A 27660-nucleotide genomic window follows, 5' to 3' on the forward strand; every position below is an offset into this window, starting at 1 on the left:
CCCTCCACCTCCCCGCTCCTGCCCTAGTGCAGGGAGAGCTCCTGAAATAGCTACTTCTAGCCACTTTATTTTGGATGCAAATCATTGGTATTCTGCAAGAAGAGCTCTCACTTGGAGAGCTATCCTGCCAGACCTGTTCCAGCTGATTCCCTCACGGAGCTGAAGCCCTTCCTATTAAAACCTTCGGCTGCAAACCGAGCAATCAGCCAGGGTTCGCCTCCTTTCTTCTTTATCATCCCAAACCCACCCCCTCCTCATTTTGTTTCCTTTTATTTCCTTTCCTTCACATCTGCATTACTGCAGAGCGCTGTTAGTAAGATTTATGGCTAAATATTATCTGGCATACAGGTAATTTCATATGCACTTGCTGGTCCGGTTTGAAAAGCAAACAGCTTCTCTCACTACTCTGCTTTTGGCTCAGCTACCTTAACTGCCTGTGACATACCATGCACAGGGTAAATATTTGGTCCTGGCTCTGAAGCTTGAAGGCTCCCGTCCTGCTCTCTGCACGCAGATCGGGATCTCGGCAGCGTTAGGGGATGCCCTTTCCCACGCCACTCATGCATTGGGTCATTGCTGAGGACCAACAGAGCAGGGGAGGGGCGAGAAGGGGGAGCAACGTGGCTCTGCAGGAGACAGGAATCACAGAACCAGCGTAATTTAGTTTGAAAGGACCGCTGGAGGCCACTGGTCCAAACCCCTGCTCAAGGCAGGTCCAGCCAGATCCAGTTGCTCATGGCTGTGTCCAGCTGCAGTTCGACTATCTCCAAGGAGGAACTCAATTTGGGGGAAGATGCTTCTTTTCAGGCAGGATATTCTTTGTTTTACTTAACTCTACGAAAGCAGGAGGGATTGAGAGCTTGTCCAGGAGAGAAGGCAGTATATTAAAAGTAAGACATGCTGCGCCTGCAGCCAAGAAGGCAGAAGATGGGAAAAACCGACTTCTCCCAGAGTAATTATGCAGCTCAGTGATTGAATGGGGGAGACAGCTGAGGTTAAATTCATGCCACGGACCCTGTGGCAGCAGCGCTACCAAGACGACCTTTTATGGGCTTTCACACCGAACAATGAGCAAGGGAAACTTGAGTTTGATCTACTCCAAAGACCCAGCCAAAATGGCCGTGTTCAGTCAGCAGCAGGGGAAAACGCCACGTTGCAAAGGGCACGAGAAATTTGGCGCCTGCCTTGCAAAGAAAGAGCCAGTTGCTCACGCTGGAAGATGCCTGCAGTCCTTCCCTCCGGCTGGGTTGCGTGCGCATTGCAGCAGCAGCGGGACTTCCCGTTGCAGCCTGCAAGAAGCAACCCACTGGGAAGTGGGAATTTGCAAGTAACATAGCAGGAATGTTTCAAAGAGCTGTATTCCTCTGATTAGTCCTCACCAGGACCATGCTTTGCAGCACAGGAGGTGCTTTCATGATCTGATCACCTACACTTCTCCTGGTGAAAGGAGTAAGCTTTAATTACTGCTGCGTTCATGCCTAGTAAGTAGGAGAGCACAGAGGCACCACCGTGTAGCAGAGCTCCTGCTTTTCTGTGCATGGGCCGTGCCAAAGGGATCTTGCTTCACCGAGCTGCGGGTTACCCAGCTCCCCAAAGCATGGTGATAACTCATGGTGCAAGGAGTATGGTGGAAGGAGAGGAGCCTTTCCTTCAGTGCCAGGTCTCCCTGGCAGCTCCTCTGTGAAGCAACAGAAGAAAAAACAGTGCCAAAGTATAAGGTGAGAAACCACCCAGACATCTAATTGCCAGGCACAGCCTAGGTCTGCCCTGGGACGGGAAATTTATATCACCTGTCAACAAGAGCTACACACAACAAAAGCAAATTCAAGGGAACTCCATTTCGCATCTCGTGGCTTCCGCTTGCGCTGGGTGCTGTGATCTATTTTTTTAAGGTTGGCTGCGCGTCCTGGAGGGTAAAGTCTTGTTCCTAGCTCCACTGGCAGGTCAGATACCTGCGCACTCTTGTCCTCCCTTCGTATCAGCTGCAGACCTTGTGATATTTATAGAGCGTCTTGCACAGCGAGGCCTTGGTCCTCTTCAGACCCTTGGGTGAGAACATACCGTGGGTTTTCTGCTCTGCACCGACTGACCCTCTGCACGGTGCTCAGGCCCTGAGCAGATCTGCACACAGCTAAGAGCAGCAAGCAGAGGATTAACCATCCCAAAAGTTTTCGGAAAGGCCCACGGCCAAGGACCAGAGGAAAAAGGAGGCCGCGTACGAACGACACCGCTCCCATCTGCAATGCAGTGCAATCAAGGAGTGACTCTGTGGCAGCCTGAACTCTCTCGATGAGCCGGTGCAGAGCGCTGCGCGGGCAGTTTTCCCTTTAATGGAGGGCACTCCCTTGGAACAAGCGTTTGGCACCAGATGAGTGAGGAATGAGATGGCTCTAATCCCGTAATTTAATTAGAGCTGCATAGAGCTGCCTAACGAAAAGACCTTTTTCTGAGCAGGCTGCAGCACTGGGCATCTTGGCTGCTCTCTCCAGGCTGGCAACCTGGACCCTCTTGCTCCTGCTCTGCCGCAGAAAGGCAGTGCAGTGCTTTTCCACCCTGCTCCGTCTTACTTTTCTCTTCTCATGGGTTTTAGCCAAAGGAGCGCAGGCTGGGACTGCCCCGGTCTGTACACCCTCATATTTGTGAACAAAGGGCTACCCGCTGCTGTCTGGTGGGGAGTGGAAGGGCAGGAGCCCTGGTTTTATCCCACAGAGGCAGGAGGTGGCATTGAAAAACCCAAGCTCCAGGTCTCCTTCCACGTGGGGGAAGTTCCAGGTCTCCTTCCATTTTGCAACCGAGCAAAAATGTTGACCAAGAGAGGGATCTGCTGAAGTGGTGTGTGAAGTAAAGTGGTTCTGCGGGTGGTCAGGTCCCATCCTGCGCTGACAAAGGGGTCCTGGCACCCTGCTCTCACACCATCCCACAAGCAGGGTTCTCGCTCCAGGTTTTCAGGATCTCCCCAGCTGCATGGGCAGCACTGAACAGCCCCCCTGATTACGAAATGGAGTAGCCCCCATACGCACTCCCATATACACTGCAGGACAAGCTGGGATGGCATGGGGTAGGCATCATTTTGGACCACAATCAGTCCCTCTCCCAACTGGCCTCGGTGCTCAGCGTTGTGAGCTTTGTGGTTTGCGCACGTACATGACGGAGCAAAAGGAGCTGGGGATGAGGGACCAGCCTGGAAGGGCAGGGATGCATAACTCCATCCCTCCAAAGAGGAGACCAGCCTGGGCTGATGCCCCATCTCTATCGCAGGGAAAGCATGCAGGCTAAGCCTGGCCTGAAATCTGAGTGGGATCGGCTCAGCATGAGGTTTTGGTCTGAGCCTTTCTGGCTTGACCCTGACCCAAGCATGCCTGGGCTATGGCTCCCAGCAGCCTCTCAGGGCTCAGCCAGCCACAGAGCTCCGCTAGTGCAAACAAATTCCTGCACAGCAGCAAAAGCCCCGGCTAGCCAACAGCAACATGCCTAATTAACAATAATTGGCTCTCCGCCACGTATCTCCCAGGCCCAAGCTTGCACCCGCCCCAGTAATTGCTGCCCCATTATGTTTTCCGGATGCTCCAAGGTGAAAGGGAGCTTTGTACAGGAGCCCCGGGCGAGCCTGGGATGCAGCAAGCTGGCAAGCAGTTGCTCCTGCACAAAGTCCTGACGCTGGGAGAAAGGCAGGGCTGGGGCATCCCATTCCACTCCTCAAAGCCTCAGCAACAACTCCCAACCCCAAGGGAGAAGGGGGAGAAAGCAGTTCTGGCATGTCACTGTGTCCTGGCCGGTGTCCCTGGCCACCCGCTGCTGAGTGCTTATACAGGACACACCCCATAGAAATGCCCCCAGGGGATGTCACTAGCCCAGTCCCATAGAAATGCCCCCAGGAGATGTCACTAGCCCACTGATACCACTGAAGTGGGGGAGAGGACTGCTGGCTGCAATAAATGCAGGTGCAATGAACCATCCTGCTGCCCTGGCAGGGAAAGAGCCTCCCAGAACATCCCAGCCCGGAGCTGTGGCTCTGTGGTCCTGCTGCTGGAGGTCCCCTTCTGCGCCGGCTGGCCATCACCCCAGCTCTGAGGAAGGTCCTCTGCGGGCAGCTTCCTACAGCAGCCTCAGCTGAAGGAAATCCCCAGCGCTGGGGAATTTCCTACCTCTTCCTATAAGCTGAAGGCTGCCGGAAAGCTGCACCAGGACCAAAGACCTCGTATTTTGTTGCTGGTCCCCCCAACCGTTTTCTGAGCCTGTTGCATGATGAGAGCAGCTGCAGCCCAGCCTGGAGGGAGCATTTCTTTGTGCCTCCTTGGGGAATCCCACACACAGCACTGCCTGTCTGTGGTTAAACAGGGATTTCCCTGCTACTGAGCCCACCATTTCGCTCACAAACAGACCTGCAGCTGGGGGAGAGGTCGGAGCGGCTCCAGCGTTCGATGTCTCCAGAGGAGGCAGACAACAGGCAGGAACAGAAGCTGAAGGCCGGAGGGGGTTGGAGAAACTCAGCTTTAAGAACTGCTCCTGGTGTGCAAACAGAAACAAGAATAAAGGTTCATCAGTCTGGGGCCAGGACCACTCTCCCGGCTGCAAGGCACTGCACTCATTTGGCTCAGGTGTGGGGATGCTCTTTGGCTGTACGTGACCCATCCTGCCTCCTGCCACCCAGCCTTGCTCCAGCCTGTCCCCACTGCCCCAGGCAGGAGAAAATCAGCACCAGGCACAATTCTCTGCTGCTCCTGGATAAAGCCGCACTATGACCAGCCTCGTGGGCACGCACACCAAACGCCCAGGTACTTCGCTCGTGCAGAGCTGGCTGCAAAGGCAGAGTTCCCTGCCAGGATCTGGGCAGTGGGGTAAGACAGAGGCAGGAGTATCTGGGTACGGGCATGCCTGCATCTCCCCAAACCTCAGTCTAGCTCAGGGTGCTGGCTTGAGAGTTACGGTCATGCCATCTCCCTAACTTGCTGGGTCTTCCTGAGGGACTGTTATTGTTCAGAGTGCACTTGCTACTGTCTTCCCCAAAGGACTGCCCTCCTCCCCTTTCAAAATATTTAGGCAAAGGCTAAATGGATGGTGCTTCAAAACCCAGGGAGAAGAAAATTGCCCTGATTTAGCTGAGGCTCTCAACCATGATGAATTCAGTGCCCTGATCTCAGAAGCTAAGCAAGCCTGGCCTGCCCAGTACATCTGTGGGAAACCACCTCAAAATGTTTATGCTCCCACTGCTGGTACCCAAGGGACTCCTAGGTAAGAAGAGACTCTAACGATGGCTGGTTGCTCGAGCCAAACCCAGACCTCACTGAGTTAGTCTGCAAAGCGTCAGGTAGGGTTCTTCCCACCAGTTTCCTTTTTTACAGAGAACTTGCATGTGCAGTTACACCCAGCAGAAGCAGACCAGCAGGAATTTCCCTGCTCCAAAATCCCCACGTTCGCCCTGCAAGCAAGTTTTGTTCCCATGAACATTTTCTCTCTGCTTCCTCCAGCATCACACGTGCTGCAGCATTTCTGGCTTTCCTAGAAGACCCACCCCACCCAAACCCATCTGCAAACCCTCCACCACTGCTGCATATCACAGGTGTTGCCACACAACTGGCTGCCTTCAGCTGTAGCCTCCGCTATTCCGAGCTTCGACATGACACAGACAAACTTCGTTGCTCCTTCCTTTGAACCGAAAAAGAAAGCTCTCCGCATATCCTAGCTAGCCTTGAGGTTGTCCACCTTCTAGCCGAGACATGCGGCACTAGGCTGTAATTACTCTCCCCATCCTTCTTCCTGCCACGAAGCAAGCAGCAGAAGTGAGGGGCGTGGGATTTCCAGCTATTGCCCGTCCAAATGCCCTGCATTCAGGTTCCTTCTTCACGCACACTCAGTGTGCCTCTGGGCTGAGAAGCACTGGGCTACCAGTCTAATGGTGCTGGACTTGTCGCTCTCCTAGAGTCATCTTGACCCAGCACATTCCCCTGCGCAGATTCTGCTCTCCAGAGACGTGATATGCTGTGAGGTGAGGAGAGAGTTCAGAAGAGGTTATGGCACCAGCTGGGGACATGAGAAACTGAGATTTATTCCCTTGCCCTGCTTCAGGCTTTGCATGAATCACAAGTGACTCAGTCACTTGGAAACCAAGGGGCATTGGGTCTCTAAACAGCATAAAAGGCTGAAGTGACTTGAGCACTTAGTGGACCTTGATGTTCCTTTCTGAGTATTGTCCCCCGATGGTAACAGGGATGTGGCATGTCTCCCTACGTGCCAGGGTGGCCAGTGAGGTTCACCCTGAAGGCCAGCAATCGCTCCAGGAGCCTGCAGCAGGTGCGAGATGGACCTGAGCTCACAGTCATTCAGCATCCATGCCTGGGGAAGGCAACGCTGCAAGCAAGCCATGCCTTTTGAGCCTGCAGCACCTAATTATAAGGGAAGCTGAGGAGAAAGAGGAAAAAAAATACCACCAGTAAAACAAAAGACATTTCTGAGCAACGACTGGTTTACCACAACTGCATTTCCATCGAGTCTCCAAAAATTTTGGAACATCCCACTCCTATGTCATCTTATATAGTTTGTGGAGCTGAACAACTGCTTTTGGGAGGGATACAGCACTATCTTCCTCCAGCAGGAAACCAAAACACTGGATTTCTTCTTTCCTTTTCTGCAGGAAGGACAGTCTAGCGGTTTCTGGCAGTGACGAGGAGGTATTTACACTGACTCGTGCACACATCTGCAAAGCCCTTCCAGTCCCAGGGAGAAGCCAGACCCGCAGGCTGGCAGGGGTGCCTGCCAGGGAGGGAACTCACAAGCCTGGGAGATGCAGCAGCAGAACCGAAAAGATAAAATGGGAGATCAAAGGAGGGCAAGGAGGGAGAAAGGAAAAGGTGCAGCTACGGATGGACTAGCTAAACGTGAATGCCACAGGAGAAAAATGGAGAGAGCGAAGGGAGCGTGTCAGAACCAAGTAAATCAAGCAGCGACGCGGTAATTAGCCTGGCTTTCCCAGTGGAAAGGTGTTTACATCAGGAGGGTTTTCTTCTGGCATAAATCAGGAACAGGACAAAGCATTCATCCAGGTCCTGCTTCCACAGTCAGTGCTCCTAACCAGTGCTCCCAGCACACAGGGACAAGATGGGCCACTGGGGAGGGTGGGTGGGCGATGGGGGTCCACCTCTCTGACCTGCCACAGCTTTCCCGCAGGAAGCTTTATACCACCCAAGGGAGGGGACACGGGCAGTCAGCCAGCCCACCTCATCAGGTGCCAGGCAGAAAAACAACAACCCTGTTTTTACAAGAAACGTCCAAAGGTTTCCAAGCTTGTCTGAAAAATTTTGGTGGGGTGGGCGTGGGGATATTATTACATTCGAGTCGTCAGTAGCGTGGCCAGCCAGATATCCATCTTCCGCCTCCGCTGTGTCTCAGGATAGGCAGTGGCCACGTCTGCTCACTCAGGATGACTAAAGGAGACGGCCCAGGGTTTGATCCAGCTTTTCCCAGCCCAGGATTGCACCCACACCATGCTGCTTCTCCAAGGAAAGGGTCTGGGGGTTGGCTTTTGACAGTACATCTCACCCCAAATCGAAGCCAGTCACTGCGGTGACACCCATGTAAAAATTCACCCTGTTTTATACCAGTACAACATTCCTATACAGACAAGTTCATGTTTTTATCTTGTGTGTGGCCATCCCACCCCGGGAAGTTACAACGCATTGCTTCACAAAGATACTGGGAAGATGAAACGTTACATCAACATCTCATCTAGTGTGGTAGAGAGCCCTAAATTAAGGTGCCCAGCAGCAGCTCTCTCATCAGTGGGCGCAAGGAAATAGGCACCTTGATTTTCCGTGTTCCCCTTGTGCTAAAATGCCCTCCTTGAGCAGTTGAAAATGCTCTTTGATTGACGATGCTGACACTGGGAAAGAGGCCAGGTGATGTATCAGATCTGCAGAGAGAATTTGGAGAATTCAGCTCCTCCCCCACTGAATCTGCACTTCATAAAAATGACAGTCCTGGGCAAGTTGCTTTAAGTTAGAAATGAACACACTTTGGCATAAAGGGGTGGTGGTAAATAAAACCCTGCATGTTTGTCCATTGACAAAGAAAACATCTAGCAAAAGCTTAGCATGATTGATGCAACCACTGACCATAGACAGGAAGCATTAAGGAAAATAGCTACCAATATACACCCAGCTTGAATACCAGCTTGGTCTGATGTGTCTGCCACAGACCCGAACCCTTCTGGTTGTGTGGCAGACCTTCAAAGCAAGACGGCGGTGGCTGCATTTCACACTGTGCATAAACATGACGCTTGGAAAGTGAAGCTTGTGAAAGGTTGGGCTCGGTGGCAATTAGGCTGAGCTGCTCTTCAGCTACCAGGACCTGGGATAAAATCTTAAAGTCACTTCCCGTGGTCTACTGGAAGGTCAGAAGATGGGAAAGGCTTTTGAGCACCAGGTTTTCTCAGCTCCCACCTCCAAGAGCCATGTCTTACATCTACCAAGCCAGCCAAGACTGGGGAGTGTTGCCCATGGCTGTTGAGTAACCTCCGCTTCCACTTAGGGCTGGTCCCTTTGGGGAACTGGTGAGCGGTACGGAGGACAACACTGCACTAAAGCATTCGCTTTTCATGCACAGGGAGCAAAAGAGTCTGGGTATATCTGGTCTAGGCAGTGTGCACTGAATGCCGGCAGGCCAGGACCAGCCCATTAATAGCCAGCAAGCTCCTACTCGGTAGCCTGCTTCGAAAAAGGAAGTCAGGAGGAGCTGACATCAGACTAAGCTAGAAGAGTCTACACGCATGACTGAAGGAAGAGGTTCCTGGCTTGTGACAGGAGGCCAAGTGACTCAGTTGTGGTGGGTGGGGGCAACAAGAGAGAAGGGGATGTGGTTAGGGAACAGGGCATGAGTCACCAAGGAAGTGCATATGTTGGTAACAGCTGGGTAAACTCAAGGCAGAGACATAAGATCCACTCGGGAGAAAATCCGAGCTGTACTGGAAGCCAAAACCTGGAGACTGCAATCCCAAGGGCTAGTACAAAGGCGAGCTCTAAGTGCCTGGCACAGACTTTTCCTGCTCTGCAGCTCAGCAAGGGTTGCAGGATGAACGTCTTACGACAGACGAGGTGTGACGGTGGTGTTGGCCACGTTCTCGTGTCTCATGTACTGTGCTTTCAGCATTCATCTGAGGTTGGAGGCAGCCTTGTTCACAGAGATGAGCGGAGTCCTTTCCATTATAGTCCTGCAACCTCACATCACCACGAGGGATAGACACTTCTCTCCCATCCCACAAAGCACAAGCCCTGCACGCTCCTCTTTGGAGGCTCAGTTTCCTACAGGCACGCTCTTGGGCAAAAGGCATAAGCATGGCTGAGACATGGGAAAGTACAAGTCGACTTGTAATCTGCTACTGCTTCCTCTCCTCTATCGCCCTCAAAAGCTCAGCTGAGGTTGAAGTGGCTTCAAAGAGTCTGAGATCCCACTGAAGAAAATGACGATGAGGGAAGATTCATTAGAGTTCATTGGTCAGTTCTGAAAGCCCCAGGAGAGAAGTGGCATGGAGACCAGAGTACGTACACAGATGATTCACCCCCCACCTACCTCTACTAAGCTCACCAAATATTCCACCCCGTAGCTCAGTGTGGAGCCGTTATCATTATCTGGAAAGGCGCACCTTCACCTGGCGTGAATGACACATAGGGTGCAAGCAATGGGCCCTCCCAAAGCACCGTATAGCTCCTTGGGTGCATCAGAGCACGGATCTGCGGTGACTCTTTTGCTCTGCCCATACTCCACTTGCAGCTTTGCTCACCTGCTCCAGCACCTGCCGCAACTCTTTGACTTGGGATGGTGTCACCAGAGGAGTTTTGCATTGCAGGAAGTCAGAAATGAGCTATAGGTCTCAGAAACGCCTACGGCATTGATCCTGCAGCTGCTGAGGAACCTCAGGTAGGGATACGGTCCAGCGTGTTCACCGAGGAGACCAAGAAACCAAGACTGCAAATGTAATTACCAACTCCCTGGGACACGGAGGGCATGTCCCTCTGTGCTTTGTTGTGCCCACAAGCCTGGGAGGCCACGGAGGAGTGCACGCTGGGGGCAGGACTCTTGCTGGGTCCGCCGCAATGCGTTAGTCACCACCGTGCAGAGGACATACAGCCGGCAGCCAGCACTCAGCGTGGGATCGTGCCTCCCCCTCCCAATCCCCACTCTCCCACAGACGCCGTCTGGCTCCCAGCTCCCCTCAGCACCCCCTGCCCATGTCTAAAATCTCCCTGAAAACCTAACCCCCCCCTCCCTGGGAGCATGGTCAGCTTCAGCCTGCCCATTCAGTTGGACCTGCCTTCCCTTCCTGCCTCCCCAGCAAACATCTAGAGGCACAGGCTCATCGCCTCGGCCCGTTTGAAACCCGAGAGGATCGCTGCTGACTAACAAGAAATGTGTCACGGTCACAAGCCTGCTTCTTTGCATCCATCACCGCTGTGGCACTTCCCCTTCGGCAGGGAAATGGGAGAGAAGCGGCATCAACGTGGCACAAGAGAAGGGCAGAGCCAGCCTGGGTCACGGTGGGGGAAGAGGCACCTGCCTCGAAACAGCAGCTTTATTCCTCCGTGACCTCCCACAGCTCTGCCACGTGCTGGACCCGTCGGTGTCTCGCTGAGAGAGGGCAGCAGCTTATGGAAGGCTCAGGGCACTGCAGGGCGCGGGACGTGCTTGCTGTTGCTCACAGTGCCAGGGAGGAGAGTCCTCCGGTGAAAGGATGAGGCAGGCGGTGGGCAGGAAAGCGGATGGAGACCATCTTTGGCACAGAAACTGGGGGAGACTGGCAAAATTCCTGAGGCACAATTTCGTGGCACAAGGAAGCCACGAAACACCCACCCAGCTCAGCCAGGGATGCACGGGGACACCGGTCAGCTTCTCTGCGGGGGGATGTCACTTTACAATAAAACCCATTTTATTTCTGAGTAATTAAGTCACCTGGAGTGGAGCTGCAGAAGGAAGGCACCACTCATGCCAGCACGTGCAGCTGGAGGAGAGCGAGGGCCCACATGCTTATCCCAAAACTGCCTACAAAAGCCATTGACGGCCGTTTGCCGGGTGTGAGAGCCTGAACTCGAGGACACAGCTCAGCAGAGAAGAAGCAGTGATGTTATCTCCCCACCATCCCATGGCAAGGATAAAAGTACTCACAGTTGGGAGATGGGCTTAGAAGCAAGCATGCTTCAAGGAAGACCTCAGGAAACTCGGCTTTCCCCTAATGCCTGCGCCTTGGGCTGCAGTCTGACCACATCTGTACAGCTGTGTCATCCCAAGCATAGAATCCAGACAATTCCATTGCCAGGAGGTTTCTTTCTACTCCTATGTCTCTGGGTGCCGGGACCTGAAGGAATAACCGTGAGATCTCACAAAACTCATGACCTGCTGACTGTACGAGCACTCCATCCATCCTGGAGAGATTACACCGCTGTTTTCCATGCCTTGCCTTGCCAGAGGAACAGACCAACCCACACGTGTCTTGGAGCAGAGCACCATTTAGCCGCGTATCCTGAAGGACAGCAATCACCCACTTGCTTCCAGAAGAAGCTGCTAGTAAACCTCTTCCTAAAATCTGCAACAGAGCGGGGAGCCAGGTTCTGACGTACAAAGTTTCTCCTCTCCCTAATCCTCCCAGAGCCATAGGAGTGAAAAGCTCCCGGCTCTATTGCCTGGGCAGGCATCGTATCTCATTCAGCCTCACGCAGTGTTTGGTGTCAGCACCAGCTTCTGCCAGCAATCCCACAGGCTTTTTTGCGAAATCGCCTCCGTCCATCGGCCACCCAAACCAACCGCCTGCTTGGTGCGTTCCTGAAACCGCAGTTCAGTTTGGCCAAAGGAGGCTTGATTACTCGGAAGAATAATCACATTAAACGATACACACCGGGGGTGAATTACTTTATATCAAGCCCATATTTGCCAACATGTGCTGTGAATGAATATTTGATTGTGTTAACAACCCTGGCGGAAAAAAGAGATTTACGTTACCGCTTTTGAACTGAATACAATATCTGGTGCCTGCGTGTTGTGAAAAATAGATCCTCCCTCCAACTGCTCAGAAGCAACAGGAACCACAATTCTGCTTTGTGGGCCCTCAGCAAGGGTTGGTTTAGTTTTACGGAGAAAAACCTTTCTTTATAGATTCATTAGCTAGTGCCTGCCCATAGGGGTTTCACAAACACATCAAGGATGCCTTTGCTTGCCAGTGTTAACCTTGGTTGCTGCAGGTGAGGTATGGGGGCTAAGCACAAAGAGATCTGAAGATGTGCCAAAGAGTAATGCCGGTTAGGAGGTCTTGTTCCAGGGCAGATCAGCCTCCCCGGAAAGCCGAGATGTGCTCTGTATGTTCTGCTAGGTCCAAACCGCTCATTGTTTTGCTACAGAAAGTCATCTGCACTCAGAGCTTGGCATCAGGAGCGAGCCCTATGCCAGGGCACGTCCCGGGCTGGGTTCAGGAAATCCCACGGGGCAGAGGGACTTGCGAAGCTGCAAGTACATCGTTCCCAAGCAGGCAGCCTGCTGAGAGTGCACTTCTTACCCTGTTCCTATCCGCTCCCTCCCAAAGAGTACTGCTGCTGAGCAGCCCCAAGCCTAAACCTCCTACGGAGAGCAATTCAACCGGTGCAGCGATGGTGGGGCGTGAGACCACGAAGGCGCTTACTTCTGGCACCGGGAGCACTCACATTAAGGGTTATGCGAGTTAATTACTCCAGTATTACGCTACTCCACAAAAGCCACGTAGGATCATTTCCTTGCCTACATAGCCTTAATGACGCTCCTGTGTGGCAAGCTGGGAAGGCAGCTAACAGAGGGTTTACAGGTTTAAAGAGGCTGGAAATGGAGCCAGCTAAGATTGTTGGAGGAGATACATGCGCGCGCAGGCAAGCGCACGCAGGCAGGCATAGATGTCACGCTGGTGAAGTGAAACCATCAGGCTGCAATCTTCTCTTTCTTGCCAGTCTTCAGTCTGCCTTAGGCATGCCTTTGCACTAAGGCAGTAGCTTTTCTGGGTGGGAATAGCTGTGCACAGGTACACCACTTTACTCCTCCTGTACTTTCCTGTCCTCCTGTACGCACTAGGAGGACGGGAAAGAGACTGCTGAATTCCCAGCCCATGCCTGCTTCTTACCCAGCCCATGTTCACCTCCCCTGTGGCACAGTGTCCTAATGTGCTGACCTTGCCCCCTCCTTGATATCCACGAGAGGGGCAGATGAGGGGCAGAACTGTACCCACATTCAGTTTTCTATTTCCACAAGCCCACTCTTTAGCATCCCCTTGTAGGGCAGGCTCTCCACTGCCTGCTCCTCCACACCACTTCTGCTGGCAGCTCGCTCTTCCTGAGCTCTAAGCAATGAACTGGACAAGGTCTAATCAAAGCCTCGTACGGAGGCAGCACTGCTTCCCTCTCTGCTAAATACATCTCTTAGGATTGCACTAGCAACATCCGCCTGTGCCTATAGTCATCCTGCAATTAGTTACTACCCCACTTCCTCTTCCTCTGATAACTCACGTGGATGATGGCCTAGCAAATGGGAGAAGTTTTATTAATAGATCCAAACACACTACCCAAGTTATGGCATCTCACACCGCTTCTTGTAACAGTCCCCGAGGTCGCTCCATCCTTCCTGTGTGACATTCAGATCCTCTTCCACATTGGCAATACTCTCAGCTGTCTCATCTGCAGAAGTGATCCATACACTCCTCCATGTGTGCCCAGCTCATTAAGACAGACAGGAGTGAAGACAGGTTCCAAAATTAATCCCTGAGCAGTGCTGTTCACTTCTGAATGCATCCTGTTGACTGTCTCTCATCCTGTTTCCCACCCACTTGAAATTTTTGTAGCAATGCTCAGGTTTGCTCACTTCATTAGAAAGAAAAAAATCACTTATCGATAAAAGGTGATAAGTTACTTTGGCTTCATCTGTTTAAGCTTGCAATATCACTTCAATGTTCAGCTGAGCTGTTCACATGAGCGCTTGCTCAAAACGTCATCTTAGCTTACCTTGACTAAAATCGGTCCTTCCGTCTGAGGAGTCCTGCCAGTAGGTCAGAGGAGCTAGATACAAGGGGCTGGACCTCGAAGGGGACATCTGGCCATGGCTTAGACTGTGGAGGTGGGTGGAAGCACCTCTGTGTACGTGGATGTGTAGGAGTCAGCGACGCTTCTACATTTTGGGAAGAAAATTCTACATTAATGAGCTCTTTGCTTTTAAAAGATGAACGTGCAGCTGGGTCTATAAAGGGAAAGGAAATTAATGGGTCCCATTCCTTTGGCACAGATGCCCGGTGACGCATTCTTGTGTGAAGAACAACTCTGGCAGAGCCAATGTCACCTAGTCCAAATTAGAACAGGTCCAAAACTCAGCTAAAAATCAAACCAAATCTGGCTCAGGCTAGTGACAACAGTGATGAGCAATAGCATGGATTACCGTTTCCAGGAAAAGGAGCCCTGTCTTGCAAGGACAGGAGGGCCATGTGTTTCAGGAAGCAAAGAAGCAGGATCTTCATGTCTTGGAAGTCAACAGCACCACTGATTTCCACAGAACCAGAATTCCTCGCCCCAAACCCTCCAAGACTAAAATAGTGACATATAATAGAGACATATTTATCCACAGGTACACAGAGTAAAGCCCACAGGCGACAATGCAGAACATGGCTAAGTAAACTGTTCAGCTTGAGAGTTCACACCGTGCTCCCATCGACAGCATACAGCTGCTAGATTTGCTGGGTGCCAGTCCTCACCCTCTTGATGGTGTGAGCACACGGGGCCGCTGCAGACATCCCTTGGAAAGGATGGGAGCGAGAGAAGCATGACTGGACATTGCAGGACGGGAGGTTTCACACAAGCGCAAGCAAAGGCAAGACCTCTGCATTCTTGCTAAGACATAATTTCCCAGGAATGCGTCACGGGAAATGGATCTTGTCACACCACTGCCACCCCAACAACATCTATGTATCTCAAAAGGGTCAGTGCTGGGTCCTTCCTCAGGCATCACTTACTGCTCTGTACTGATCACTCACAGCTCTCAGCAGGAGCTCCTGCTAGACAGAGAGATGCTAAGTTAGCATATTGGAGGCAAAAGAGAGATGATGACCCTTTAAAAATGCATGCACCACTTCGCATGAGCTTTCTGGGACATATATGACTGCTGTGCTCCACGTAAGGCAATGCAGATGAAGGACCAAGAGCGCTTTCTGCCTCACACATCCCACAGACTAACAGCACATGATGCACATCCTACTGCTGTGATTCAGTTACACTCAGTAACCGGTGAAGGTGCAATAACTTGGTTGGCTTCCAAGCTCTGCCTAACTGTGCCTCAGTGTCAGACAACACTGGAAATAATTTCTGGTGACAGGGAAGGAGTTGCCCTAGGCAAACTTTGGTGCATTAAATGTCTGGTGAAGCCACATGAGAGTCAGAAGCCAAATCAATTAGAAGTCAAAGGTTGATGTCCTTCTTAGCTTTATGGGAAGTTCCACCAACCTGCACTAGGAAAAGACGCTCTCTTCTCAGGAAATGATACAGAAGGGTCAGGATGGAGGACAGAACCCCCAAAGTCAATATTTGAGGTGCCTCAGAGACAAAGCAACTTCCTCTGCTTTGTACAAGGGTTTTGAAGATGAACAGACATCATTCAAGCACTAAAGCAATGCCCAGACCAGGGGGTTTTCCTCTATCCCTCAGTGCATTTTGTACAGGTAGCAGTAAGATCCAGGAGGGCAATTCCAGCAGTGCATCGCCAGCCTTGGCAGCTTCTCCCTGGGGCTTGATCCAAAGAGGCCGTTCGAGTTCACGACACAGAGACTGCAGAGGTTGCGTATTACAAAGCAGCCATCTCGTCTGGCATGGACTTTTGTAAGTGTTGAAACACGCGCTCCCTCCCTGATCCCTTCTAGCACGCAACTCCAGCATGGAAGGAAATCTACAGGCTTGGCGTCTTTGGCTACCAAAGGCCTGGCCCCACTCATTCGTGTGCTCTTGCAGCACACGTATGAACTCAGGGAAGGCATGGCAGCAAGTCTGGCAGCTCTGAACCGTGCCTGCTGGGGAACACAGTGAGTGGCCGTGCTCTGGGAACACCCTCTTCCATCGCCGTGCCAACAACCTAAAAGGATAACCCACCTTTCCCTATATATTTGCATGAGAAGAGTATCCACAAACTGCTTGAGATTAATCCGGCTGATCTCTACCATCTGCCAGCTGTGGTTTTGGAAGCAGGTGAGGGTTGCAGCGGGTTTGCTGCCAGCACTTTCCTGTGTTCCCACTTGACTCTACAGCTTCAGGAGGTTGGACAGGTTCCCCTGCCATGATGGGAACACTAAACAAGAGATGTGCCACGTCTCATCCCAAGCATGGCATGGGGAGCACTGTGTGAGTCCCCCGTCTGAGTTAATAGGGTCAATCTGCAAGCGGAGAACTGGGGACCGTGGGACCCAGTCCTGCAAGTCTACGGCAAAGGGACAGGTGACAGCGGGGAGGATGCGGCCACCACACTCCATATTTTCGCACGGCAGCCCTGTGCTCGCTCTGAGCCTGTTGGGAAACTCCAAAGTTATGTATGCTCATCTGGAGAGCTCCTTTGGTTGCAGCTTGGGCTTACGTGAAACCATAGCTCGGGCTTGCAGGAGCCTGAGGGATGGTGGACACCAGAGGTATCTGCAAATTCAGCCCAAGCTGTTCCCATCGGGAGGCACTGCGACCTGGCAGTGGGCCTCCCACGCAGCCCTACAGCAGCAGCACGGAACCTGGGGAGGGCGGCTGCGACCTGCGCTCCCGCTAGCAGCACCTACCGCAAACCCACAGCGTCTCACAAAGTGGCTCTGACCTCCCGGGATGCGCGGCTTTCTCCCATTTCCAGAAAAGCCGTTGCTATGGCAACGAAAATGGTTTGCATTTTAAAATGCTTCCTCAAGGACATCCATTAAAGAGGCTGATGACTGGGAGAACAGAGGGATGCCACGCAGCACGATGGCCCCAGCACGGGATGAGCAGCTTTGGACCAAGCCCGGGCGCCCATCCATTTAATGCACGGACATGCTGGAGTACAAGTGTCTCCTGCTCATGCTCCCACTGCAGAGACGGCTGTGTGCATCGTGGCAGAAAATCCAGAGAGGAAAGCTCTGTTACTGGCAGCTTGTCATGGTCAGGGGAAAAAAACCCCACACAGTCTCACAAAAAAAAAATAAAAAGACTTTTTCAAGACTTTTTCTCCAGAAGGTACTAAAATTGAATCCTCTGTTCTCATTTAAATGGACAAGGACATTCAGGCAGCATTTGCCAAGTTTCCTTCCCAAAAAAGACTTAGAGAAAGTCCTCTAAGGGATAATTAACTGGCTAACAGACAGGAAATGAGGATAAAAATAAGTGGAATATTTCCGCCATGGAAGAAGATTTTCTGCGAGATCTATTCTCGTGATTGCACAGCTCATTACAGAGTTACTCACAAGACAGCCACTCAAGCATGCGTTTGGATGCCCGGTGGTGTGGTTTAACCCCGGCTGGCAACCAAGCCCCACGCAGCCGCTCGCTCACTCCCCCCCGGTGGGATGGGGGAGAGAATCGGAAGGGTAAAAGTGAGAACACTCGTGGGCTGAGGTAAAGACAGTTTAATAGGGAAAGCAAAAGCCGCGCACGCAAGCAAAGCAAAGCAAGGAATTCATTCACTCCCTTCCATGGTCAGGCAGGGGTTCAGCCATCCCCAGGACAGCAGGGCTCCATCACACATAACGGTGACTTGGGAAGGCAAACGCCATCACTCCGAACATTCCCCCTTCCTTCTTCTTCCCCAGCTTTATATACGGAGCATGACGCCATATGGTATGGAATAGCCCTTTGGTCAGTTGGGGTCAGCTGTCCTGGCTGTGTCCCCTCCCAGCTCCTTGTGCCCCCCAGCCCACTCGCTGGTGGGGTGGGGTGAGGAGCAGAAAAGGCCTTGACTGTGTGTGAGCACTGCTCAGCAGGAACGAAAACACCCCTGTGTTATCAACACTGTTTCCCGCACACATCCAAAACAGAGCCCCATCCGAGCTACTGTGAAGAAGACTCTATCCCAGCCCAAACCAGCACACCCGGCCACCACCAGAGAAGGGAGAGCTCTTAAGTCCAGCATGTCATCTGCTGGGAAGGGACTCATCTGAGCTGCTGCTTGGTTGGTGACCTGGATGAGTCACTTGCTCCCTGTCCCCACCACTGCCTCAGTTCCCACGCCCTACCTGCAGGACGAGAGCAGCATGCATGCAATGGCAGGTGGAAACCTCCCAGTGAACGGGGAACAAAGTCACCTGGGGACACCTGAAATGGTCTGGGAGGAGGTTTTTAGGAGCAGACCCTGCTACCCTCTACCCAGCAGGACAGAAAATGAAACCATTGCCATGGGCTTCCATTGTTTGAGTTTTCAAGGAGGTTTTGCTGGCTCTGTGCCTTAAGCAGGGGAAGATCCAGTTCACGGAAGATGCGTGGCTAGAGGCTATAAAGAAAGGCAACGTGGATTTCAAACGGCTCCTACCAGCAAAGAGCAGCCGGGGCAGAGCAGCGATTTTTTGAAGGTTGTGAATATTAATAACATGCCTACAAAGCACAGGCACCGGCGTGCCCTAATTACAACACCGAGTGAAATTGCCTGCCTAACCTTTGGCTTGGCATCATCTGTTCCTATCCAAGGGAGCCGTGTAGGAATTGCATTACAGGTTCTTAATGACGGATAGCAGCGGGGGCAGGAGGGTGTGCTCTCAGGGCAGGTCCCTCCACCTCGCCAGCTGTTTTGGGGAGAAAGGGCTGTGTTTGGGATGACTGCAACCCAATCTTCCCTCCTGAAAAGCAAAACTCACTCCGTCATCTTTGCAAGACGGAGATGGCAGTAAAGTTCTCCCGAAGCAAAGGACAGAAAGAGCAAGGGAAAGCACATTACCGGAGGATTCGGCCCTATGAAATGCGTGCTCCGGTGGGACGGGGAACTCAGAGACGTACTGAACCCCCAGCCTTGTAGGCAAGAGATGGGGCTCTGTGTCCTACATGTAGCTCAGAGACATACTGCACTGAAGTGCCTCTTCCCTTGCAAGGAAGGCCTCCCTTAGGTGTTGCTTGGATGGTCACTGTGGTCCCTCTGGGACCATCATCCCAGAGCCTGACACTGCTTTTACGTGCAGAGTTCACAGGGATCTGATGGGGGACATGACCAAGCCAAGAGCCTCCCTGCTGCCCCCATAACCGAGACTTGACCCTGGGGAGAAGCCCTCCCCTTCGCTGCATGCCACCGGCTGAGCCACTGCGTCCCTGCGTGCCGGACTGGTTTGACACCCCTTCCTCCTCCCTTCTGTTTGCTTAGTGGGTGATGTAGTGGCTGTCTGCATTAAAACCAACTGGAGCCAGGGTGTGAGGAAAAAGAAACAGCCCCTGGCACCCATCAAATTACTGTGCTAAAACCAAAGGTAGCCCTTCTGCCTTCACTAGGCCAGTTTGGTCCCCATAGCCACCCGGCTCCTCTCTGGCTTGGCTCAACAGCTCTGTGCTTCACCCCAGCTTGAGGTGACCAAGCCAACAAATGCAGGATATACACACTTCCGAGGAACTCAGAGGCATCTTCCATCATCTGCTCTTTTTTCCACCGTATACCAGCAGACGAACGATTTACCAACAGCACCGCTTACACTTGCTGGGGTCTGCCAGGAGTACTGCCAGAGGTGGTCAACCCATAGCAGAGAAGGACATAAACACACAGACATCATGCTACCTCCCGCTCTAGCTACCAAACCACTCATTGCAGCTCTCGCACCGCTTTAACCAAATACCATTAAGGACAATTTAAAAGAGGAAGAAACCTACCCAATCCCACAAATTTAGATCCAGTTAGGCCTCCCCTGAAGTTCAAGTGCTCCCCTATAATTACTGTAGCCACTAACGACTCGGTCAGCAGCACAGAAAGCCACCGAGTCCTTTGGCAGGACCACGATGGTCCACGTACGCAGGGTACGGTTTCAGAGAGAGTCTCTGCACCAGCTCAGCTTGAGTCGAGAGCCAGCAAACCCAGGAAAACATGCCAAAGAAAACCCTGGCCAGGAAGAGACTGGGGCTGCTGAGGATAAGGAGAAATCGGCTCAAGTGGTCAGCGGTGTGTAGGAAACACCCCCAGCAAGCCCAAGGCATTACCCATCTGCAAGAGTAGCTGCAGAGGCCAGGCACGGGGTGAAAGAGAAGAGCATGTATTTCCAGTGGAAATAACCTACGATAAAAAGCACATCCAGACAGGGCTGAGCAATGCCCTAGCTGCAGCACGAGCAGGAAGGCAGAAGGGAACCGGCTCCCAGCCCAGGGTAGGTGTGTTAGCAGGCGACGAAACAGCTGCCGGGGTCGGGAGCATCGCTGGGCGTCGGAGAGCGGCAGGCAGGGGCCGGACGCGGGCTGCGGGGCAGGCGCAGGCGGTTGTGCCCAGCGGCGTTGGGCAGCCGGCACCACGGCAGAGTTTGCACGGGTGGGCACAGGGGCAAGCGACGCTGCTTCTGTTCAAGCGGCGCACGTGCGTGTTTGAGTAAGCGATTCTCAGCCGAGCGCTGGGTGAGGGAAGCGTACACGTTCGTTATGCTGCGGGAATTTAAAAACAATTAGCAGCGCAAATATCGGTTTGAAGCCCGCTAGGTTGTTGGGTTTTTTCCCCCCCCCCCATCAATCACAGTATCCGGCAAGTCATTTCTTAAAAATCTTTCTTCTTGGCCTGAAGCTGGGATCTCACGCAGCCTTTGCCCGTATATTAATCATCGTTCTTGTCACTCTCAGTCTGGGCCCCTGTTATCTGCCTGCCTGCAGTCTTTGCCTTTCTGCCGGCAGCCAGCGGCCAGAGGCCACGCTTCCCCCCTTCCCCTGCTGCAGCTCCTTCACAAAGCACGCTCCTGCTCGCCGGCCCCTGCTGCAAGAGGGGATGCTCCACCTCAAAGGCCTTCAGAAATGATTAGAGCAGAGTGAAAAGACACGCTTCGTGGCAGGGGAGCTACACGTTTGGGAAACTGCGTGCGAGCGTGACGTGAAGTGATGCTGTGGGAGAGGTTGATGAGGAGATGGTTGCATGGGGAAACCTGTGCGGGTGCCAATCCTGCCTTGAGAGCAGTGCGAAGGCACCCGGCAGGGGACAGTGCCAGCAGCAGAGATGCTGGGAGGTGGCGATGCCAGCGGTGACACCCTGTCCAGGCTAAGAAAGGGGTGCGGGCCAGCTGAACGTGCAGAAGGAAAAGCATAGCCCGGGCACCATGGTCTGCTTGAAGGGACCACAAGCAGCAAGGTGCATTTGCTGCGTGAGTCCTGGGGATGGGAAGCTGGAGAGACGGGCATCGTCCGTCTGTGCCTGTGCACAGCCCAGACAGAGCCCAAGCCACGGAGCAGGGCAGGCACGAGGAACCAAGCAGTGGTGTGCTGCCACGGGTGCGATAGCCGGCCAGGAGAAAAGCGAAGCCCAGAGGGAGAAAAAGATGTTAGCAGGGCTTTTATAAGGTGGGTAATTAATACATTCCTCCATGAGGGGAGGGATCTAGGAGATCCCCAGCCCCGCTGAATCACGCTAGCACAGGGGAAGAGGCTGCGGTGGGAGCTCTCTAGGAGCTGCTGGTGGTCTTCACCCCCCTGTCAGCAGCAGGGCTGTCCCCCAGAAAATGGGCTACCAAAGCCGGGCTGCGCCTGCTGGCAGCTTCCAGTGCTCACATAAAACAAGGCGATTTTTATAGGCACCAGGAATAGCAGATTTTGGAGCGAGAAGGGGGAAGGGGACCAGAGGCAAGCTTTTAACTATTGCAGCTCATGGGCAGTGATTGAGATGGCGAAATTTCTTTCAACAGCCCTAGCAGCTGTGGTTTGCAATTGCGATCTTGCCAGCCACGTGCTTTCAAGCATCGTGAATGTCCCCAAAAGACAGGTAGGTGGCTTCTTGGAGGGGTTTTTTAATTGTTCACAGTTGTTTGTTTCCTTCCGTCTTCTGGGCTTTCATGATTTTAAAGCTTCCTTCTTGAGCAGCAGGGTTGGGTACAAACCTTTTTTTAAAAAAGACCCTTTTGAAAAGACTAAAGCAGATATTCTCATGCAATTATATGATTTCAGAGCTGAGGTTTTAAGAAAAAAACAAGCAGACAATGAGCTACTGCAGTGAACTGTTAGCAATGCTGGGGTTTGGTTCTGGAAGGGGCCTGGTATGGGGGAGAAGAAATCTTCCTCTGCCAGTGAAATCTCGGTTGCTACAAATAAGCAAATTCTATCATTCAGCCCCAAAAATTCCCGGCCTGCAAACATGCGCGTTAACTTGCTGCCCTGCTGCGAAGCTCTGCGTCTTCCCTCCTCCCACCCACCGGCTGTCTCTCTGGTACAGCTCCCATCCTTTCTTCTGAGCCTGCTTCAGCAAAGGATGCTCTCCCTCCAAAAGAGCTTCCCCCAAACACTCTCCTCCTCTCTGCTAAGGAATGGTCTCTGAGGATCGATCGCTTATCAAACCCGCTGTTTCCCCGGCCTGTTGTTATCCAGTCTTTTATTTTCACTCAGTCCCTGAGCAGGCTGCCTTTCGTTCCTCATCTGCAGAGAGAGATGTATTTGAGCAAACTTTTGTTAGCAAGTCAGGTTTCTGCCTGCATCGGTGATCCCTTGCCAGCAAGGTTAGTGGAGGTTAAGAGGGGCTAACTAATGGGAACACTGGGGACAAACCCAATGGATTTACTAAATGAAGCAGAAAATCCTACTATTTTCTTTCCTGTCCCTGCTGGAAAATATTTGCCTGCTTTCCTCCCAACTTGTATCAAAAACCTTGCAGGAAATAAAACTGTTCAAACCTATTTTTTCTGGTTGCAATAGTTTCTAACAGGTCCAAACACTCTTTGGCCAGCAGCAGCCACTTCTTCTTCCTCCCTCCACATCTGGCATGGCAGGGTTTTACCACCCATCCTTGATAAAGTTTTTTTCTCCCTCTTCTCTGATCCACCTCAGGTTCTCCACCATTAGCAATGCCTTGCCCTCTTGCCATCAGCCTTCTCCCAGACATAGTTGGGGCAGAGCAAAAGACTAGATAATATCCGTGGGGAAATCTTGCACTCCCTGTGGCTCCTTTTCCCAGGGCTCTCTGCGATTACCTCGCCAACTTGTGTGACCCCCCCACAGGCCATCAAATTTTTCCAGTACTTGCAGGAGGAGAATTGGAAAGTTCATTTTAAAGGGAAAGCGGTGGGATGGCTCACTCCCTGTGCGCTTCTTCCTCTGCAAAAGAAGCCATATGGCAGTGCTTAACTGCACTTACCGTGCTGGAATTACTTGGCCTTCTGGTTTTTTTCTCCAAGACTGCCCAACTGTGCAATTGCCACCAAGCTGCCACCTGCCTGCCTGGCAAACGCTGCCCCGCTCCCTGGGCTCCAGCCTTCCGCAGGCAGCTCCCTTCCTGGGCGGCTGCAGCCCCAGAGCACGGCCTTCATCTCACCTCAGGTCTTACCCATCCCACCCCTGTCTGCGTCAACCCCACCAACATTTAGGCTCATCTGGTGTCCCTGAGGATCCTAGAGCCAGAACCAAACAAATTTGGCCACAAAAAACTCTGAAAATTCCCTTTGCCTGCGCTCGCTGCTTGCAGCTTGCAAGTTTTGCGATGCCTGTTTTCTGATTGCTTTAAGATGTGAAGACACAGGCACCGGGCGAGGCAATTCGGGCAGCTCTGCCGGTGAAACATCCCACACGTGCACGCTGAAGCGCTGCTCGGGGCAAACCAGGGCTCAGCCCCTCGTTGCCAGCGGGCCAGGCTGAGGGCTTGAGGCGAGGGTAGCTCCTAGGGCAGAAGCCACACAGTGTCACAGGCAGGCAGTCGCTATCACAGGAAGGCTTAGGAACGTTTTACAGGGCTGCTGCTCCTTTACAACCTGCTGCGCCTGGGATTTCGGGTGGTCTGGCTTTGCGTGACCTTCCACAGGGCCATCAGGTAGGCAGGCGTGTCGCTGCTGGTACCCTCCAAGCCCCCAGTCTCCCCCATAAGCTGTTCTGTAAAGCAGCATTTTGGGCCAGCTGCTTCTCGTCCTTCTCAGACCCCATCATGCTTAAATGGTGCTCTTGTTGCGTGCCATTTGGGACAGGAGGCTTGGGAATTGTTTTCCCCCTGTGTCTGTCTGGCATCTACTCTCTGCAAACTGAGTGAAGTCACAGGTAGAAAAAGCCAACACAAAAAGCCAACAAACCTGATCATGAGTTTAGGGGAACATCAACGTCTGTTGCTTCCCCACTGTGTTGCATCACGCCTGATGGCCACACCCTAACTCAAACCGTGCCAGCTCTGCCATAAAGGTTTCCTGTGGGAAGAAATCATGACTTGAGAAAACATCCCTTCTTGGAGCAAGAAACCCTCCTTTGAACACAAGTCAGCGCTGGATGCGAGGTTTCGGTGCTCGGGGCTGGTCCTGCGTGCCAGGACCCCAGCAGAGCCCCCCACTGAGCGCTCCCCGTCCGCTCCCAGCGCGGAGGTGACATTCCCACACAACCCTGCCAGCCCAGTTAGCAACACAGCGCTTTGGTGCGGGCTGAACGCTGGGCTCTCGTCTGTGCTGGGGGGACATCAAAGTGACCACGAGGGTCCTGGCAGCCCTGGTCAGCAGCTGGCCAGCGAGAAGCTGCTCTTCTTGTTTAGGTCACTTCTCGAAGCCAGGCGTGTTGAGAGGAGAGCTGGTGGAGGACCAGCTTTGGCACCTGTCCCCCTTCCTGCCTCTCCATCAGAGCCACGTGAAGAGCAGCTAGATCCAACGGGGTGATGTTCATAGACCTCGGTAGCTGGAAACCACAGCAAAGCCGAGCCCGATCTGCTTTGAAAGTAAATGCAAAACCAGAAAACACTGTAGAGGAAGCCAGACTGGTGTTAAATCACAACAGCAGGTATCTGCCTTATGATCTTGTCCGCAACAGTGTTGACAATACAATCCACATCTCTGCTTTTCTATCAAAGAGAAGAAAGCTGGGAGGCTATTCAGCACTACAACCCAAGCAGGGAACAGGGTCTGGGACCCTCCTGCTGTGCCGGGTGGGCTGGTGGGGGAAAGCTGTATCCACTAGAGGTACAGATTTTACATGGGTGAGTTAAAACAGTACTAAGGTTTTCTATTAAAAAAATATGTTTGGTATCAAACTCAATATAGTTGGAAGGTGAGGCTCACTTCAGTCCTGGGAAGGAAGATCCACGGCGGGTTTATCTGCAGCTTTAACAGATCGCTTTACAAGTTAATCCAGGTCCACTGTCCTAGGGCACCCAGCCCTTGATTACCGACGAGACCGGGGTTGTTTGGCTCTGATGTGCCGCCGTGTCGGTCCAGGCTCTGCCTGGGTGTCTGACGCACCCTCTCTGCTGGGTGCCTGCAGCAGAGAAGGCGGCCCTGGTGCCCACGTTGGTAACGCAGGCGGACCGGGCTGGACCTGGCAGAGAGGGGAGAGAACAGCAGCAGCTTGAACGCCAGCTCAGCTGTTAATAAATTGCCTCCAGCAGCATTCACCCTGCAAAATACTCCACCTGCAAGCTCACGCGAGCTTAGCTGGAGAGGAGGGTGTGACTTGTGCTAGCTTGAATCCATCCAGCCCCACACAGGGGGACCAGAAGCGTGCGCTACACAGCTCCAGCACAGCAAACTCCCTTTTTTCTGGGCTTTGCTTGTCTAGTTTGATTATCAGGGCTAATAATTCCTGCCCCAGACTTGCAGAGGGGCCACAAGTGGGCACAGGGTTGGACCGCCCAAAGGGAAAGGAGGAGCCGCCACGGGGTTGCTGGCACCCAGCCCTCCAAAGAGGTAGCGTTTCAGCAACGTTGTGCAGAATTTCTGCCAAACACCGACAGTGTGCAGCACGCCACAGGATCAGGGGCTGCTTCATAGACAATGCAAAAAGAGCACCCATTAATTCGACTTGCTTTGCAAAAAGTTTTATTTTTAGTGCTTGTGAGTGGTGCCAGATTGGCAGCATTATAAATAGAAGACTTCTATTTATCCTACAGTCTAGGTACCGCAGTGCTAAGTCAGTTTTACGACCTCAATAAATCCAGATTAGGTGCTCTCAAGGATATGTCACCATAGAAATAACATTTCCTCTTTACATTCATATGCGCGGCTAGGGGGATGGCTTATGCCAAGGGGGGGTGCTGCCCTCATAAGCCAGCCTGATGCTTTCTGATCTGTCTTGATGCGATACAGGCTGACGTTCAAACAAGATCGTGGATCCCAGCTTCAGATCTTTGAGCCTTATCTAAAAGGTGATTACATACCTTGCGTTTTGGCGTGAAAAGCCTACGGCAACACTGGCAGGTGAGGGTCTGCCTCGATGCCCGAGACAGGGAACATCACGCTCTGTCCCTGAACGGTGGCCAGATGCTACTCCGTGCAGGGTTCAGCTGGCTGATGAAATTGGGGTGTCCTTGCCCACAGCAGCCACACCCTCGGTGACACAACACCAGGGCTAGGAGCGAGAATAGCTTGCTGCTCCGCAAAGGTGCAAAAAAGGGAGACAGCAGGAGAGTCAGTCCTATTTGGTAGAATAAACTTACAGCCTATTGCTAAGATGTTGCTTTCCTACCAAGCTGACTGTCAATAACTGTTAAAATGCCAAAATAATTCTTCCCCTCTTAAAAAAAAAGAAAAAAAAAGAAAAAAGAAAGTCACCCCCCTCCAATTCCCTTCCATTTCTTTTTTCTTTTCACCAACTGATGCTGCTTCATTAAATCTGTGGCGTTATGTCCATTCCCAGCATGACAAGCATTTTCTGGTGGTCACCCACCTCCCTCTTTGAACAGGCTGTGCTGCTCCCGGAGCCAGGGGATGCTGAAGAGCTGCAGCAGTAGGTAAATGCACCTCCTGCAAAGACTAGCATTTCAGGATGCCTGCTCCAAAAGCTGCCACCTAACTCCGTATGCATTCATTTGAGCCTGTGCAAAAAAACCCACCCCTGCTGCATGCCTGACGACTGAGCTGCCAGTCTCTCTGGAGGCAGAGCCCACGGGCTATTCACCAGGAAAACATCCACCAGGACTCTTCAGCAAAAGCCGGGACGTCAGATCCTTCCGCGCTGCTGCGCGATGGGAGGCCAGAGAAATCCAGAGCTGGCTGGAACAAGGGACTCTACAAAGGAGACTCTACAGACTCACGCCCACGTGGCGTTGCTGTGGAAGCTGGAGGGGTTTCTTTGCCTGGTTGCACAAACCTCGATTACAGTTTCCCTGCTTTTCTCCTACAACTGAAAACCATCTGCTGTGTGAGTTTGTAGAGGCAGCCGCTGCCGCCGGGAGCACGCAGCTCCGTGGCACCGCATCCTGCCTGCTTCTCCGCGGTGCGGCAGGGAGGGAGGGAGCCAGCCCGACCAGCTGCGCCACGCCGGTACCCACGCTAGCAGCGTAGGAAGCTGGCTTCTGCTCCTGAATGCTTTGAGGATCGCGAGATGCCTCTCCCTTTCCCTTGATCCCTTTGCCAAAGATTTCCCATCTCGCCGCGGACACCCGCTGTCTGCTCTGAGTGGTCTTCCTCTAGGCTCTCCTCTGCTGCCTGCTGCCAGCAGCCAGGGAAGAGCAAGGGGGAGAGGACGGGTAGTCAAGTTACCCTGAAATTACCTTGAATTAACTTGAAGTCAAGTCTTCAAGTTACCCTGAAATTACCTACTTCCCTACCTGGGAACCGGCCCGTCAGGCTGCTTTGGT

At 52.7% G+C, this 27660-nt stretch overlaps 1 protein-coding gene across 16 annotated transcripts in view; it reads right to left on the reverse strand.

Annotated features, from left to right (window-relative positions):
* LOC142414397 (uncharacterized) overlaps positions 1-27660 on the reverse strand; it is an 86133-nt gene that overhangs the window by 13316 nt on the left and 45157 nt on the right. For 7 of the 16 annotated variants that reach the window (XR_012777058.1, XR_012777059.1, XR_012777057.1 and 4 more), the window contains 6 exons: positions 26239-26449; positions 25145-25400; positions 24179-24289; positions 13998-14160; positions 13562-13712; positions 4383-4506 (listed from right to left, as the gene is read on the reverse strand). Coding sequence is in view for 3 of the 16 variants with exons in the window: in XM_075511566.1 (XP_075367681.1) it covers positions 4383-4506; positions 13998-14085 (212 nt within the window). In the remaining 13 variants the exon portion in view is untranslated. Of the gene's footprint in view, positions 1-4382; positions 4507-13561; positions 13713-13997; positions 14161-19107; positions 20577-20682; positions 22542-24178; positions 24290-25144; positions 25401-26238; positions 26450-27660 lie in introns of those variants that run through there. The other 9 variants (XR_012777066.1, XM_075511565.1, XM_075511564.1 and 6 more) reach the window with 6 other exon arrangements.

Source organism: Mycteria americana, chromosome 9 (genome assembly GCF_035582795.1).
Source record: "Mycteria americana isolate JAX WOST 10 ecotype Jacksonville Zoo and Gardens chromosome 9, USCA_MyAme_1.0, whole genome shotgun sequence".
NCBI classification, from domain to species: Eukaryota; Metazoa; Chordata; class Aves; order Ciconiiformes; family Ciconiidae; genus Mycteria; species Mycteria americana.